Genomic DNA, 17,825 nt, shown 5'->3' with positions numbered 1-17,825 from the left:
ATTTTGTTAAATGAAATAGCGGCTTACAGAAAGGCAAATACCATATGATTTCAATCATACATGGAATTTGAGAAACAAAACAAATGAGAAAAGAGAAGGAAATTAAAGAAGAGAGAAAAGGCAAACCAAGAAGCAGACTCTTAACTACAGAGAACAAACTGACGGTTACCAGAGAGCAGGTGGGTGGAGGGTAAGTGAAATAGGTGGTGGGAATGAACAAATGTACTATGATGAGCCCTGGGTGTTACATGGAGGTGTTGAATCACTACCTTGTGCACCCGAAACTAGTATTACACTGTGTATAAACTAACTGGAATTTTTTTTTTTTTTTGAGAGAGAGAGAGAGAAAGAAAATGAGCTGGGGAGAGGGTAGAGAGAGAGAGAGGGGTGGGGGGAATCCTTAGGCGGCTCCACGCTCAGCACGGAGCCCGACATGGGGCTCGATCCCACAATCCTGGGATCAAGTCAGATGGTCATCAACTGAGCCACCGAGGTGTCCCTAAACTAGCTGTAATTTAAACAAAAAGGGGCATCTGGGTGACTCAGTTGGTTGAGCGTCCGACTAAGGCTCAGGTCATGATCTCACAGTTCATGGGTTCAAGCCCCGGGTTGGGCTCTGTGCTGACAGCTCAGAGCCTGGAGCCTGTTTCAGATTCTGTGTCTCCCTCTCTCTCTGACCCTCCCCTGCTCACTCTGTCTCTTTCTATTTCTCTCAGGAAAAAAAAACCCTTAAAACACAGCCCCCCCAAACATTATATCGTACATCCAAAACGAACATGATTTTAACAATGGCACATCTCGATTAAAAAATGGTATTCTTGTGCAAGTAAGGATGATTTCTTCTCACTGATATCAGCTTTTCTTACATACGGGCAAGCACTTTGAAATTTTCTGGGTGTCTCCGTCATTCTTTCAAATTTTACCATCACTTTGGAACACGTTTAAAAGAAAACCACCCCAACCGAAGCAGAAACTCTCTAAAAGGCAAAAGCCAAGTAAAAAGAAGTTGTGCTTCAGGGTTTCCTTCCAGATGGGCCTTCTCTGCGGAGATAGGAGAGCGTCCAAAGGTTTTTGTCAGAACGTGGGCGATCGATACGGTAGAGAACTGGCCCCAGAAGGGAGACGTTTGCCGTTTTCCCTTACGTGGTCGGCATCGCCGAGTCGCTAATCGCAAGCGCCTGGGAACGACGGCAGCGCGGCGGCGTCGCAGGCCCCGGTCTCCTCCACGCCCAGCTTCCCGCCAGCCGGGCCCTCCGGGGAGCCTACCTGGCCCCGCCCGCCGCGCCAGCCACCCCCGCACCGTCGCCATGGCACCGCCCCGCCCCGCCCCCCGCGCACCGCCCGCCCTTCGCCCCGCTCGCCCCTCCCCCTCCCGGGGCTGCTGCGGGGGAGGGGGTGGGGCGGGGGCGGGAGGAGACGCCGAAGAGAGGAAATCGGCGGCGCGACGCCCGCGGCCCATTGGCTGCCTCGTCCTGGGGCCAGAAGCCCCGCCTCCCTGGCGGGGTCACGTGATCCCTTTCAAAGATGGCCGCCCTGTTGTTTTGATGAATAATACTTGGTGGGGCGAGGGGGTAAGAGTAGGGGTGGAGGGGTAGGAGGATTTACTCTTCCATCCAGAGCGTCGCGAGTCCCGTCCTCCCCCTCCCCCCCTGCCCGGGCTCCGGCGTGGAGGCGGGGCGTGGCCGGCCTGCTTTGGGAGGGGAGGGGCTTCCCTCTTCAGTGCTGGGCTCTGCCTCGGCGGCTTCTGGGGTCGCCTTACCCCGGGCATCCGCTCTGCAGTCCAGCCGTTCCCGCCAGGGGCAGAGGGTAGGGAGGAGCGCGGGATCCGCTGGAGGAAGCACACCTGCCGTGCCACCGCCACGAAGACACAGCGGGCTCAGGGCACGAGACGAGCTGGAGACCCGAGTCCCTGGTCTGGGTAACCCGGGAAGCAGAGGGCAATTGTGGCGCCTTCAGCTCACCCTGTAGCAGCAGCGGTGGCGGCCACAGGAGGCTGCTCGGGGCGCCCGCAGCTGTAGGAGTCTCTGGGGCGGTTGGAGTGACCGACGCCAAGGCGGTTCAGTGCCTCTCGTGTTCTTATTTTTTAACCTCTGACTATGCAATTCTGAAACCTCCCCCATTCGGGGGACCAGACAGCCCGATAGACACCTTCCACTGTCCTCCCGCCCCGGCCACCAGAACAGAGGGCTCTCTCCCTGACGCCTTTCACCATTAAGAGGAAAGCGATGGAGGAGCTGAGCGCTGATGAGGTGAGGAGGTTGGGGGGGCACCTTGGGAGATTAGTTGGCAACTCTTTGGCGCTTTGGGCGAGGATGGTATTGCGCCAGTGGCGCCGGGGCTTGGGGCTTGGGGAAGGAATGGAGGTGACATTTTCCGAGAATGCGAAGAGGCCCCGACAGGGTGTCTGCTTGTGTCCTCCTGCATTATCTTGCCTTCTCTCTTCATTCTCAACTCCATTTGCTGCTTTTCGAGTCTTAGGGGCTGAAGGCCAGGAGAGCACATTGAGGCGTTTATTCTTTTCCTCGGGGTGTGTAAGCAAGAAAGGCTACGTCTACGTCGAGTTAATGTGTGCGTGCACGCGCGCCTCACTGCAGAGATTTAAAAAATAATTTTGGGCGGAATTAGAATGTATGGAGGTGTGTTTTTAAAGGCAGTCTTTGAAATCCCAGGTATGTGTGGCTCTTGCATGGCTGATTAAACATACGTCTGTGTTTCCGCGTGGCCTACGGACACCTCCTTTGATGTTTAACAAAATGCACATCTTCCAAAAAGCGTAGTGAATTCCAGTTAAATTCTGTTCATTTAACAGGCACCAGTGGCCTCTGGCATACTTCTCTTTCATTCTGCCTTTCTCTAGTTTCTGGCCCTTTCAAACTTGTGTTCTGAACAGGAAGCAAATGACTTTTAAACTCCGCCTGTTATCATTGCTGAAAGGAGTTTTACGGATCCCTTTCTTGATGTTTTAAAGATTATTTAAGATGGCTGTCATAAAAACAGTGGCAATCAGGGTGCCAGGAATTTTCTGTGATTCTCCTGACTTTTCCCTTCCCTCAGCTTCCTTTTCAGGACCCCTGCTGGCCTCCCTCTCTTCAGCAAATCTTATTTCTTTCACTAGTTCATACAACACTTCCTTACAGTGGAAGTAGTCATCCCTCAGGTTGACATACTATGAAACGTACCTGCTTTAGTTTTAGCTACAGCACTCCGTGTATTTACTTAGGGACTAAAATTCTTGAGGGGTGGAGCCTTCAAGAGGTGAGTTCAAGTGTCAGGTAGGAAAGGAAACAAGTAATTTTGTGGGTCATGCTTCTTGGCTGTCTGGAAAGTCAGGATTGCTCATCCTGTGTTACTGACTCTGTTTTCTCAAATACGTCAGGAGTGTAATCGTAACTAAAATTAGACGAATATTGACCGGTTTCCTTCATTGGGATAGGAACTCTCAAGAGATCCCTTAGAGGCATTTTGTTGTAGGTAATTTTTAACCCCCACCCCTTTCTTTAACATTAATTTTAATGGGTAATTTCTCCTAAGGCAAGAAGTGTATGTTTTTTAGTAGTCCTTTGCTTCCAGAAATTATTTTTTTTTTCGTGACGTTCTGTAAATCGCTCGTGGTTTAGAGGTTTTTACATCCTGGAGATTTCACCAAGGAATTGCTTTCAAACGAATGAGGCATACACACCGGTTAAAGATACCATATAATCTGAACGGGGACACTTCAGTTTACCCAGTTCTTGAGGAAGTTGTAACTTTTTTGTGACCATATAGGAACAGATGTAATCGTTGCGGGAGGAGATCAGAAAAGCATTTTTCAGGTTCAACAGAATATTGAAATAAATGTGAAAACTTAAAGTTACTAATACTAAATCAACATAAAGTTGTGCTTGACAATTAGGTGGCCTGAACTCAGAGGGACAGTTCAGTAACTGGTAAATTGCTCTCAGTGGAACCTAGAACCTAAAGGGTTTTTTGGGGAAAAAAAATTCTTAAGTTTTTTTTTTAAATCCATTTCCTTAATTCTGGGATTAAGTAAACAGTTCTCAACAAAGACTTTTCCAGAATTTTTGCCTTTGTATTGTCACTCTCTTGGTGGAAACTCTTGTCATAGATATGATAGGGGACATTCATTTGGCTAGAAAATAATACCTTTGGGGCACCTGGGTGGCTCAGTCGGTTAAGCGTCCGACTTCGGCTCAGGTCATGATCTCCCAGTTCAGAGTTCGAGCCCCGCATCCGGCTCTGTGCTGATGGGTCGGAGCCTGGAGCCTGCTTCAGATCCTGTGTTTCCCTCTCTTTCTGCCCTTCCTGCTCACACTCTTGTCTGTCTCTCTCTCTTGAAAATAAATAAACATTTTAAAAAAATTAAAAAAAAAAAAAAAGAATACATTTATACACCGAAAATTCAAACATACATCTCAGGGTGAAAACAGGGAAGGCAGTGGTCTTTCAGTCTAAATGAGGAAATTAAGGTAAAGCAGAGTTTTATATTTTAACAAAATGAAAACATGTAAGACCACAGCCTCTGGAAAATAGAGGTTGATATAACCAGACTGGTAGCTTTACAAGATTTTACGTTATGGGCACTTTTTGGTCCCTCTCATAGATTACCTGGAATTCTTACACTTTACTCTTGTGCTAAGTACAGCCTGTCTTTAACTTCCTTGCTGTTCATTGTTTATGTAGCGCATTACAGTGAGTTCACTGCTCTATGGAGTAGATCCATGACTAAGTTCATTTTCTTCAGGAACCTGCATTCCAAGGCTTGGTTATTTACATCACATTCCACGTGCGCCCTCCTCACAGTTTTTTTTCGTATGCCAAGATGATGCTACGTGTAGGGCAGGGCAGGCATTTTAAACTGTTTTCAACTATACTGATGAAATTGCATTGAAATGATTTGCTTTTTCCTTTTCATTTTTCTTCTTCTTTTTTTTTTTTTTTTTTTGGCTAAATCTTTATGACCTAATTTATCTTCAAGATGGCTGGCTAGGGATAGTTAGGGTGTGGTCAAGGTTTTAGAAGAGAGGTAGATAAGTCTTCCTTCCCAAATGCAGAATAGGTGACCTTGCACTTTTTAGCAGCATTCTTTCGGCGGAAAGGGACTGGCATTTATTAACAGCCTTAGAAGCCTGCTCGGTGGCAGGCACTTTACAACCACTGTCTCATTAAGTAAAACAATCAAGGGGTGCCCAGGGGTTCAGTCAGTTAAGCATCCTGCTCTTGATCTGGGCTCAGGTCATGGTCTCCTGGTTCGTGAGTTCAGACCCCCACACTGTTAGTGCAGAGTCTGCTTGGGATTCTCTCTCCCTTTCTCTCTCTCAAAAAACAGAAAGAAAACAAAGCAGTGCAGTCAAGCAGGTCCTTACATTTTCCTTATTTTACAGGTGAGGCAACTGAGACTTAGGTTACAGACTTGTCCATAATGACCTGGCTTAGCAGTGGCAGAGCTGGAATTCAGACCCAAGGTGCCTGATCCAAAAGCTCTTTCTACTACGTCTTCTTGCCTAACAACTGGCACTGCGTTCACTGCAGCTTCCATACCCATGTCCTGCTAACATGCCCGATCTACATAGTTTTCTGTAGAAGTGTTGTTTTTCATGAATGCATTCATGAGGTGATCGAGTTTATAATCTTCTTGGTACTGACTCTCTTTATCACACCACTCCGAAATGGTTCAGTCAACACACATTTTTTTTTTTTCCCTAAAAGATGCTGTGTATCTCCAGCCATGCGTTAGGTAAGTTAGGAAAAAAGACAGTCTTTTTTCTTTCTTTCTTTCTTTTTTTTTAATGTTTTATTTATTTTTGAGAGAGAGACCGAGACAGCATGAGCAGGGGAGGGTCAGAGAGAGAGAGAGACACAGAATCCGAAGACAGGCTCCAGGCTCTGAGCCAGGTGCCAGCACAGAGCCTGATGTGGGGCTCGAACCCATGAACTGTGAGATCATGACCCGAGCTGAAGTCGGGATGCTTAACCAACTGAGCCACCCAGGCGCCCTGACAGTCTTTTTTCTTGAAGAAATTTTGATTTAACTGGGAGATGGGGGCAGAGGTAGGGATAGACAGAGATCCACCAGTTACAATACCGGTGCTAAGTACTGCTGTGGAGGGGTGCACAGGACGTTAAGAAAACCGAGAAGGGACCCCGTGATAGGGCAGTGTTGTAGTGAAGACTTGCAAGAAAAAGGGATGCTGAATGCTGAGCCTTAGTTGCCAGGCAACGGCTGTGAGCCGGGGGAGCCCGGTTGGGGGGGGGAGTGAGTAGCAGTGGGAGTGGAGACAGGATTTTGCTGGGTCGGGGGAAAGGGGTGCATGGCTGCAGGTGGGCAGGGCACCAGATCTTGGAGGGTTTTCAGAAGTATCTAGGAGTTTAGGGGCGGCTAGGTGGCTCAGTCAGTTAAGCGTCCTACTTCGGCTCAGGTCATGATCTCACAGTTCGTGGGTTCGAGCCCTGTGTTGGGCTCTGTGCTGACAGCTCAGAGCCTGGGGCCTGCTTCAGATTCTGTGTCTCCGTCTCTCTCTCTGCCCCTCCCCTGTTCACGTTCTGTCTCTCTCTCTCAAAAATGAATAAACTTAAAAAAAAAAAGTACCTAGGAGTTTGAACTTTCTCAGTAAGACTGTAAGAAGCCTTTGAGAAATGTTAAGAGGTTAGAAAGATGACTGGCGAGGGTGTAAAAGTGGGTTGGAAGAAGGTGGCCGCAGGCCGGGAGGGCAGGCCAGGAGGCTGGTGTTGCCATCTAGCAGCGGGGATGGAGTCAAAGGAAGGCATTGGCAGTGGGGATGGAGGAGGGCAGACACCAGAAATATTGAGGATCTAAGTCAATGCACTTCCGGTGATCGGATTGATAGAAAGGAGGCGGGGGTGGGGGAGGAGAGAGAGAGATGACTGCTTGGTTTCTGGCTTGAGAGAAGGATGGATTAGGGGAGGGGTAAGGAATTCCAGACAAGGAACAAAAAGGTATTTGGACCACTGAAAGATGACTCAACATAGGGAGACCTCCACCTGGCCTTTCTGCTCTGACATCTCCGTCTCTTTGATCTTTTCTTTCTTTGTAACAGGCCTAGGCCTCCGAACCTGAGCTCACTATTTTCCCCAACAGATAATTGCTGCCACCCACCTGATAATGAGGATTCTTCCTCAAGCCTGGTAGGAAGCTGGGATGTCGCCTCCCAGGTCCCTTCTCCACTCTTTTTGCTCTTCTTAGTCAAGGAACAGAGAATGATTATGTTATCAGCTAACATTTTTGAGTGCTTAATATGTGCCAAGCACTTCACTTGCTCAGCACGGTTGGCAATATCACCCCACTTTACAGATAAGAAAGTTGAGACTAGTCGAAATCAAGTAACTTGCTAAAACACATACAGCTAGGAAGTGGCAGAACCCTGGATTTCTAATCCAGAGTCTGATTCCAAAGTTGTTCTTTTTTTTTTTTTAATGTTTATTTATTTATTTTTGAGAGAGAGAGAGTGCATGAGCAGTGGAGGGACAGAGAGAGAGGGAGATGGAGAATCCAAAGTGGGCGCTGTTAGTGCAAAGCCCAACACGGGGCTCGAACCCACGAACCATGTGATCCTGACCTGAGCCAAAGACAGACGCTTAACAGACTGAGCCACCCTGGCGCCCCCTGATTCCACAGTTCTTAATCCCTTTGGTAAACTACCTCCAAAACAGAAGTAATCTGAGCAAGTTTGTAATGTTTACAGTGTTTTAACTGTTGCTTTTGAGTTGGGAAGTGGAAGCTCTGGTTATTGCTAAGAGTGGAGCTCATCAAATAGCCGCTGCATTCTTGTAGGGGAAGGAGACAGAAAGGCTTCTGATGAGAGGCTCTTGGGTCTTTGGGCCTTTGCTTGGTACAGAGTGCATTTTCCCCCAAGGTGCTTACAGTATGTCTAGGTGACGGTGTCTTCCTGTAAGCAGCTCATTGCACCATGTTTACTGTTGACTTGCCGCGTGGTAGACCCCACAGGAGCCCTGCTTGCTTGGAGGTTTGTGCCAGTGGGAGGGAGCATCGTAAACACACATGTCCGCATACGACCGCATTTGGTGATGAGCCTGTGAAGAAAAACCAAATAGCAAAAGGGATGGAGAGTAGTGGGGACGTGGAGCGTATGCAGCTTTAGGAGGTGGCTTTTGAATAGAAATTGTAGGGATGAGATGGGGCGCCTGGGTGGCTAAGTCGGTTAAGCGTCCAACTTTGGCTCAGGTCATGATGTCACCTGTGGGTCCTGAGTTTGGGCTCCGCGTCAGGCTCTGTGCTGACAGCTCGCAGCCCTGGAGCCTGTTTCAGATTCACACATCTCCCTCTCTGTCACTGCCCTTCCCCCACTCGCGTGTGTGTGTATGTGTGCGTGTGCGCGCACGCACTCTCTCCCTCTCTAGTAAATAAACGTTAAAACAAAGAAAGAAGGAAATTTTAGGGGTGACAGAGAGCCATCTGGGGGGCAGAGTGTTCCCAGGTACAAGGAGCGGCAGGAACTAGGGGCATATCCTTGGTCTGCTCCCAGAATGGCAGGAGGGACAGTGTGGTTGGGGCCAGTCATTCTGACAGCAAAAATACGAGTTCTTATAGGTGGGGTTCAGTCAATGGTGAGATGCCTTCCCTACCCCGTTTTTTCCCCCTTCACATTTTAACATCTTTGAAACTGGGATGCTGCTTCTAATGGTATGACCGCCGCTGGCCAGGTGGCAGGTGTGACACAGTTGTCATTTCCTGTTTATGTGCCAACCTGGTTGTACCTGTTGATGTTATTGCCCCTTCAGTTGAGTGCCAGGGGTGTTAAATTTAGTTGCCATTTTAAATGCCTTCCAAAAACTCACGCTTTGATCAGCGGTAAAAGCAAAGGTTACTTTGTATGCAGAGAGGCATGGCACCAGCTGTGGGGTGTCAATATAGGAGTAAAGAAAATGTTTGTTGTTGGAGGAATGACCACGATTCCCTATTTTATTGCAGAGCCGCAACCGAGTGCGTTAGGGAGCCTTAGCGAGGCGGCAGCCCACACGGTTGGGAAGCTGTGCCACATTTTGTGTTTGAACGTACAGTGAGGATTGCCTTTCACCCCTGGGCAATGCAGCTGAAGGTCAGAGACCCTCTCCCTTCCTCAGAAAGAATTTTCAAAGCAATGGGGGGCTGGTGCACCTGTTGACAACTTGATTCCAGTCTGTTGTTAGGTCTCTTAAGTCATTTTGTCGTGGTTTGATGGGCAGTATTTTTTTTTTCTTTGGCGGTGCGAGAAATAATAGTGCAGCTCACAATCAGTGTGGCTTAAGTCCGGTGAAATATGTTATATGCCCAGTATTGTTCCGGACCATGAGGTTATACCAGTGAAAAGTATAGGCAGAAGTCCCTGCCTTCATGGGTCTTATATTATGTTTTAAGGTTTTTTTTACTCTATTAATTTATTTAATTTTATTTTTTTAAACTAATGTCTGTGTCCAGTGTGGGGCTTGAACTCACGACCCTGAGATCAAGAGCTGCATGCTTTACCAACTGAGCCAGCCAGGTGCCTCTTTCTGATTTATATTTTATTCTTTTACTTATTTAAAAATATATATTTATTTATTGTTTAGAGCAAGAGCGCTCATGAGCAGGAGAGGGGCAGAGGGAGGGAAGGAGGGAGGGAGAGAGAGAGAAAGAGGATCTCAAGCAGGCAGCTCGGGGCTTGATCCCACAGCTCTGGGATCATGACCTAACCTAAAATCAAGAACTGGACAGTTCAACCTGGGTGACCGATCCAGCCACCCAGGCGCCCTGATTTATGTTTTAAAAGAATTCTATGCTGTAAAGTGCACAGACATAGAAGGAAAGAGTGAAAGAGAGAGAGGTGGGCCATCATGGGACTCCCAGGACAGGGTGAGTGTGAAGAAGCAGTGGCTTGTCACATATCTTGTGGGTGGAGCCCTGCCCCGGGTGATGGGGTGGACCTGGGGCGGGAAAGAGAGGAGTCGAGTGGCTGCGCTAGTCGTGATGTCATTGGGCAGACCGTTGTGACAGAGACCTGAAACAGCAGCTTTTTACACCAGATTGATGTTTGTTTCTCTCTAAATGGGAGTCTGGGCAGGAGGCTGGGGCTGAGGCGGCTTTGGTGCTTTCTGTCTCGTTGTACCAATTTGCTAACATAGGCTTCCGTTTTTTGGTCTAAGCATGTCTGCATCCTAGCAGGAGGGCAAGAGAGGGGAAGGAAGTCGCATTCCTTCTCTTGGATGGCCCAGCTTAGAAGCTGCGTGATCACTTCTGCTCCTCCCCCTATCCCCCCAATGACCATTGAAAAATGTAGGCAGAACCTCAGTCATGTGGCCACAGGTCCTTGCTGGGAAGTGAGAAATACAGGTTCCTGGGTAGCTGTGTATTCACCTAAAAATTCTCTTATGTTACAAGTGGGGGGGGGGGGCAGAACAGTCTAGGCCTTTCTTTCCTAACCCTTCTTCCCACATCTAGAACACATACACTCTGTACTTTTCCGAAGGAGACAGCCCTCAGTCAGCTTCTGAGCTCAGAATCTCTGGCTGGTTCATATTCAGTCCAAGAATCTTCAGATCAAATGCAAGATGTCAGCCGCCTCCCCTCACCCCCCAGTTATGGACTCTGATTGAGTCGGTTAAGATGATGGAAATAAAACTCCAGTTCAGGGAAGGGAAGAATGGGGAGTACAGACCCGTCATGGTCCCAGCCATCGTTAGCTGCTGCCGGGCCACGTTGTGGGCACCTCCGCCTTGGCAGTGGTAGGGTCCCCTATTGCCCTTTAGCCGCCCTTCGTCGGCTCCCTCGGAGGAACTCCCTTGTCCCTTGCCCTCTGTGGTGGTTTGTCAGTGTCTCTTTTCCTCTGGGGACAGGTCATTGGAGAACGCCCCCTGCCTGGGGCTGAACAGTTTCCCCAGCTTTTTTCTGCCGGATACTGAAGCGGGGGGCTTTTTCAACCCTGTTGAGCCCCCAGATTACCAGAATGAGGAGATCTCAACTGTAGGCCGTGGACATGCCTCAGGCAGACCTCTATTCCCTTTTATCTCCGCATGCAGATCAGCAAGTTGTAGCTTGAATCTGTCTCATTCTTGTGGGACTTCTTGCTTAAAAAGCGGCCAGAAGCCGGGAAGCACCCAAACTGAACTGTTCGACCAGTTCCCCTAGAATTATCAGCCGTGCTGGCATGCAGGCAAGTTTTGAAGATATCACAGGTTTTACCAAATATTTTGTTGCGGCCTTCCAAGGGCTACCAACCTCCTGTCTTACAGTCTGTGCCCGTGCTGACCTCTGAGCCATTGCCACATATTTATAGTCTGTTTAGGTTGATTACTTCCAGATTCCAAACTCAGTGCATTAGTTAGGATATTGCTTTGGTGGCTGCAGCCCAGAGAGCCAAAGTAATAATGACTTAAACCAAGATAGAAGCTTATTTTTCTGTCAAGTAAAAATCTGAGTAGGTGGTTAAGAAGCTGGTTTAGTAATTCTGTGATTACTAGGGAGCCAGACTCATTTTATTTTGTGCTCTATCATCCTCAGTTTGAGCTTCTGGCTTGTAGTCCAATATGGCGGCCCCAGCACCTACACGCACTCTCTGCATTCCAGTCCTTGTGGACCATTCCAGACCTTGGGGACTAAAGAGGAAAAGAAAGCATGTTCCTGTCCCTTAAGGACGTGATCAGAAAGTGTCACACATCATTGCTTACACCTTCTTGGCCAGAACTTAGTCACGTGGCCACAAAGAAATGGTGGCTGAATGTGTAATTCGGAGGCAAGTAGCAATCTCTACCATCATCATATCCAGAGTTTTAACCTCCACAGCTTGAAAAATCGGGTTGTTGTATATTGAAATGACAATTGAAAGAAGATTGGAGGGAGATACGAAGTTATGTTTCAGGCGTATTATGATTATATTGTTTATCAGTTGTCCACATAGAGATGTTGAGTTGGTTGTTGGATGTATATTGGGTTTGCAGCTCAAGGAGGCTGGCCTTGGAGATGCCCATTAGGATGTGTCAGTATATCTAAAACCAGGAGAATGGACAGATTACCTGGGCAGTGAGCATAAATGGAGAAGAGTGGAGGTGAGGAGGTGAGAGGGCTGAGCCTTGAGGCACTCCAGCATTTAGAGGTGGGGAGGAGATAAACAGGACCCAGGAAAAGACCAGTAGGGGACAGCCCCTGAGATTGGAGGAAGGTCAGGAGAGCATGGATCCTGGCATCCAGGAGATGAAAGTGTCTCATGCCAGAGGGGAGTGTTCAACTCATTTTAATCTCAGTAAAGGAAGTTAGTGGAGGACCAGGCCTTGACCCAGGGTTTGGCAACACGGAGGTCACTGGTGACTTTGACAGGATTAGTTTCATTGCTGATGAGTAGGTTCAAGAGAGAATGGGAGGAGAGACTAGATAGCTCAAGAATGAGGCATAGGCTTCAGGGATAGGCTGAGGAGCCCTTGGTAGACGTAGAAGTCATGGGTTTAGGAAGTGGGAAGAAAATATTTGGTGAGCATATAGTGTCTTTTACCATTCTTTGTTATCGTCACCAAGAATATTCGGTGTTTACTCTGTTCCTTTCTTTCCCTGAAGTAAGAAGTCAAGGCACAGAGGTAAGATGTTGTGTATTATCCCTAGCAGGGTGTTTTGGGCCTGGTGAGTTTCACATATCAATCTTGAACCATAATCAGAGGAACACTAGATCATATTATAGTTCATTTTAAAAAGTTTTAATAAAAAATAAGAATGGCAAATATGTAGATGGTAAAATGTTATTAATTTCCTTTGTTTACTTTCAACAAGTATAGGTGGGATATTTACTAGGTACTGAGGGATCCATGTGTGGAGATACCATCTCAAATACGAATAAGAAGACCCAGTCTTTCGCTTCAGTGAGCTCACACTCCAGTGGGGAGACAGGAAGACAGGCAGCTAGAGTTCAATTGCTCCTGTAGATATTTACAGGAAGGGAGAGCTGTCAGTGGTGGGGGGCACTTAACTGCTGACTGGGGAAAGTCAGAGTGAGAAGCTCTGGGAGGAAGGATTGAGTTAGGCCTTAGCCATGGTCAGGAGTCTTGACATTGAGAAAAATCTGTGGTGAGGATACATGTTTCATTTATTTCTTACTCTGGGCAAATTCTCTGAACATTCATTCTTTTGAAATCGATTGTAGACATTATTAGAACCACCGAGGAAACACTGGAGATGGTGAAAAATCTGATAGGGCTGGGTATTTGCTGATCTGAAAGGTTTTGCGATGTATCAGGCATAGCCAGATATGGCCCCCAAGCCCTCCAAACCCCTGAGAGTCAGCAGAAGCTGAAGGAGGAGGAGCTGAGGAGAAGCAGGGGCAGGAGAAAAAGATGTTTCCTGAACCTCTCTTCTCTCCTGACGCGAATCACCCTGCCCTGGACTTGTCTGTTTGCCCAGTGGACCAGCCATTGCAGCATGAGCTCCTGACTGCCCTTCACTGTGTTTCATCCAGCTCTTAGCACGGGGCTTGGCACAAAGGGGCCCACGATAAATATTTGTCCAGTGCAGGGATTGAATACGAGCTCTTTTCGCGACTCCCGTTTCCCGTCTTGTAATTGTTTTTTGTTGTTGCTGCGTGAAAATGCATTAGGTAAAGGGAGGCGCTCGGAAGAAACCTTATCGACAGAATTGTCATTCAGAGTCACAGAAACACGGGTTTTAAGCGAACCAACCAATTGGAGGACCTTCTAGGCCTCAGCCGCTTCAGCTGGTGAAGCTGGGGGTGGGAATTTTTGTCTTCGGGCCCCGCGCTTCACGTTATTGCAGCCGTATGGAGAGTGGCCGGCACAGCGCCCTGGTGGGGTACGTTCCTGGGACATGTCAGCTCGCTCTCCTGGAGTCACATCGAACCGTATGTAATTAGAACTTTAGTTGGTGCCCAGGTACCATCTAACAAACCCTTTCCATGCACAGCATACCTCCGAGATGCAGCAGGGTTCGCTCCACACCGCTGCACTAAAGCGGGTATCAGAGTAAAGCAGGTCCCGTGCATTTTTTGGTTTCTCAGTGCATATTGGGGTTATGTTTACACTATACTGTAGTCTGCTAAGTGTGTAATAGCCTTAAAAGTATGTATATTTATACCCATATAAATATAGCGTAAAGATGTGTCACCTTAATTTAAAAATACTTTATTGCTAAAAAACACTACCCGTCATTTGGGTTTCAGTGAGTCATAATCACTGATCGCGGACCACCGTAACAAATGGTGAAAAAGTTAGAAATATTGCGAGAATTACGAAAACGTGACCTAGAGACACAAAGCGAGCAAATGCTGTTGGGAATCCGGCGCCGAGAGGCTTGCTCGATGCGGGGTCGCCACAGACCTTCAATTTGTGAAAACGTACATCGTGTCTGTAACGTGCAGTGACGCGGGGCTGCAGCCAAGCGAGGGGTGCCTGTGGGGGTGCCGAGAGCGGAAAGGGCAGTGCGTTCCTGGTTCCGGGAGCGCACGGGCCCTGGCTTGTGTGAAAGGTTGGGCTGGAATTTTCCACCTCTACCCCTTCAACTTCCTCAAGTCTCTCCTCAATTTAAGCGATTCTGTTGTCACGTGTCAGGCCTCTTCCTCCCTTTTCCTAAAATCTGGAGTGATCAGGTGGCCCGAAGATACCAGGGGGTGAAGGTGGAGCCCGCAGGTTTGACAGCAGCGGGGAGCTGTGCGGACAGGACGGGAGGAGTCTCAGGAGAAACGTCACACACCAGACCTAAGAAAGGAAACCCGAGGTGACTCAGTCTACCCAACCAGGCGACTGGCGTTGTCTTCTGAAGGGCCTGCTGGTCCTGCAGAGCTGGAGGGGGGTGCCGTGGGGTCTCTGAATCAGTCGGTGTCATTGTGTTCACTGCTCACCAGCTGCTGTATCTTTTGCATCTTGTCTAATTCTTTGAAGACAGCAGTCAGGCTGGGAACAGAGGTATGTTTTGAGTCCTAGCATGAGGACGTGCTGGGCCTTGACTTAATTAACTTTCTTCTTTTTTTTAATGTTTATTTCATTATTTTGAGAGAGAGAGAGAGAGAGAGTGAGAGCAAGCAGGGAGAGAGGGAGCTAGAGAATCCCAAGCAGGCTCCACGCAGTCAGTGCAGAACTCGATGCGGGGTTCGAACTCACTAACGGTGAAATCATGACCTGAGCGAAAATCAAGAGTCGGACGCTTAGCCGACTGAGCCACTCAGGTGCCCCTGAATTAGCTTTCTAATTAAACATTGTGAAATGTATCTAGTGCACATTGTTCCTTTGTTCCCGGTCAGTGTTGGGTATAGATTCAAGATGTGTGCTAGTGTCATGGTAATTTAATTAGTTAAATTTTCTGACTAGATGAGGTAGCGCTTTGTTTTTATGGGCCTTTTTGGGAGCTGAACTCCTAGGATTCCCAGACGGATCATAGGGAGTACCCATAATCTGCCAGGCATTCTTCTAGAATCATATCAGGTCAGAGTCTTTTGTCAGATCTGTGTCTATACTTGTCACCAGGGCTGGCATCATGGGCATGTGACCCACAGTCAGATGGTTTAGTGCACGCTCGGCTTAAGGCTCTGCTGTCGCTCTCTTGGAATTCTTAATAGGTTTTGAGCAAGAGGCCCGCATTTTCAGTTAGCACCAGGCCCTGCCTGCTTTGTCATGGACTTTCCCTCTGCATGTATGTCTGGGAAGAGTTTGACTAGATCCCAATATTATAGAAAACCACATGAAAACCCAACAAAGAGATGTTCATGTCCTTCTGGAGAAAATGTTAGCATGTGTCTGACTGTAATGTGATGTCATTAATAGAGTTTGTTGAAATTTTGAACAGTTTTCTACATACACATGATGTGGGCTCTTTGGATAACTTATTTAACTTCATCCAATAGATTCACTTTTTTTAAAATCAAGATTTTTGACACAGAGGCACTTCCTCTGTGTCATTATCTTTTTCATATTATTTCTCTCATCTCAACAGAACTTCTTTTGTATTTTGCCCAGTACAGTATGTATTTTGGTCATACTTTTACAGTAGAAACACTCCTTTTTGGAACTATGAAGGGTTTATTTTATTTTATTTTATTTTATTTTATTTTATTTTATTTTATTTTTGAGACAGAGAGAGATAGAGCATGAGCAGGGGAGGAGCAGAGAGAGAGGGACACACAGAATCTGAAACAGGTTCCAGGCTCTGAGCTGCCAGCACAGAACCCGATGCGGGACTTGAACCCATGAACCGCGAGATCATGACCTGAGCCTCAGTCAGACACTTAACTGACTGAGCCACCCAGGCGCCCTCTATGAAGTGTTTTAAAACTATAACTATATGGGGTGCCTGGCAGGCTCAATCAAATAGAGTGTGTGACTTTTGATCTCAGGGTCGTGAGTTCGAGCTCCAATTGGGGTGTGGAGCCAACTTAAAAAAAAAAAAAAGGAACTCCCCTCGCCCCCGTAACTCACGTTGCTTTTAGCATTTAACAAATTTTAAATTAAAAAATATCATCCGAAGCCTGGTTTTTTAAAGTATTAGTGTTTCTCTGTAAATACTTAATCTGTGCTAGCCAATCAGGTAATATAACTAATCAAAAATAATCACTTACAGATGATCAGTTTTCAGAAATAATAAAGTACATTTAATGTTAGAACTGGAAATAATATGTATAATATGGAGGTCCTAGTGGGGAAAACTTATTTCTGAGAAAGAAATGAAAATTGGTGGAAAATTTAAGACTATCTAACAACCTTTGTAATCAACTCAGTAGAACTTTCTATGAGTGTGACTTGATTTACTCACGAAATTGTCATATTTGGAAAGATCTTGAAAGATATGAACAACCAGAAAAAAGCAGACAATAAATTTTTTTGAGACAAGATGACGGAAAAAAAACCACTAAAAATTAAAAAAAAAATCCCCAACAGTCACTTTTTCTGTGTTGTCTAGAGATCTGCCAGAGAAATTTACACTTTGGTTTCAGAGATAATCATTTGGTGGGCCACTTAAGAAAAATTATGGCCCCGTTGAGCTTGAATACCAATTACATAAAGTAGATATTTAGATTATCATTTATGGCATTTTTGTTTCAGGATGCTAACGTGTGACAGCCTGTGTACATTTGTGTTTGATGAATAATGATTAATTAATGAACCTTTTCCTTTTACATTAGTTAATCTTTTACTTATGATAAGTATAGCTCAGACCTCATTTCCATGGAGTTTCATCAAAAGAAGCGCCACATTTTTTTTTTCCCTCTAAGACAACTTGGGGCAGGTGAGGTAGTCATCTGCAAGGGCTCCGGTGTGCTCATTCATTTTTGCTTCGTACAGACATCCTCATACTCAAAAAAGTTTGGTGTTTTGTGGTCTAGGGTAATGTAAATAAAGCAGCCTTTTGCCCTGAGATCTTATGAGTGGGAGAATTCTAGTGAATGCCAAGTGGAAGAAATGCCCACGGGACACCTCTTCATCTCTTTTTTGGATGTTATTACCTAGTGACAAGCACATTCACCTCTCCTGGAACAGGATGGTTATGTGTAAATGTGACCATTTTTTATTTTATTTGCATATTAAAAAATTTAAAAAAAATTTAAAATTTTAAGTAGGTTCCATACCCAGCATTGGGCTTGAACCCATGACTCTCAGATCAAGAGTCACAGGCTCCACTGACTGAGCTAGCCAGGCGCCCCATCATTTCTATTTATTTCTTTTTACTTTTTTAATGTTTATTTTTGAGAGAGTGAGAGAGACAGAGTGTGAGCAGAGAGAGAGGGAGACACATAATCCAAAGTAGGCTCCAGGCTCTGAGCTGTCAGCATAGAGCCTTACACAGGGCTCGAACTCATCATGACCCGAGCCGAAGTTGGACACTTAACCAACTGAGCCAGCCAGGCGCC

General features: G+C 46.7%; 1 protein-coding gene across 1 annotated transcript in view; it reads left to right on the top strand.

Annotated features, from left to right (window-relative positions):
- The first annotated feature begins 1,585 nt into the window (after positions 1 to 1,585).
- The window catches only part of UBE4B (ubiquitination factor E4B), a 119,894-nt gene continuing 103,654 nt past the window's right edge, over positions 1,586 to 17,825 (top strand). Inside the window, exon 1 of the mRNA XM_039234916.1 lies at positions 1,586 to 2,249. Coding sequence (XP_039090847.1) covers positions 2,226 to 2,249 — 24 coding nt within the window. The 5' untranslated portion in view covers positions 1,586 to 2,225. The remainder of the gene's footprint in view (positions 2,250 to 17,825) is intronic.

Source organism: Hyaena hyaena, unplaced genomic scaffold (genome assembly GCF_003009895.1).
Source record: "Hyaena hyaena isolate Hyena2069 unplaced genomic scaffold, ASM300989v1 scaffold_94, whole genome shotgun sequence".
NCBI classification, from domain to species: Eukaryota; Metazoa; Chordata; class Mammalia; order Carnivora; family Hyaenidae; genus Hyaena; species Hyaena hyaena.
The sequence above is the reverse complement of the archived record's forward strand: the minus strand, read 5'-3'. Positions and strand labels throughout refer to the sequence as shown.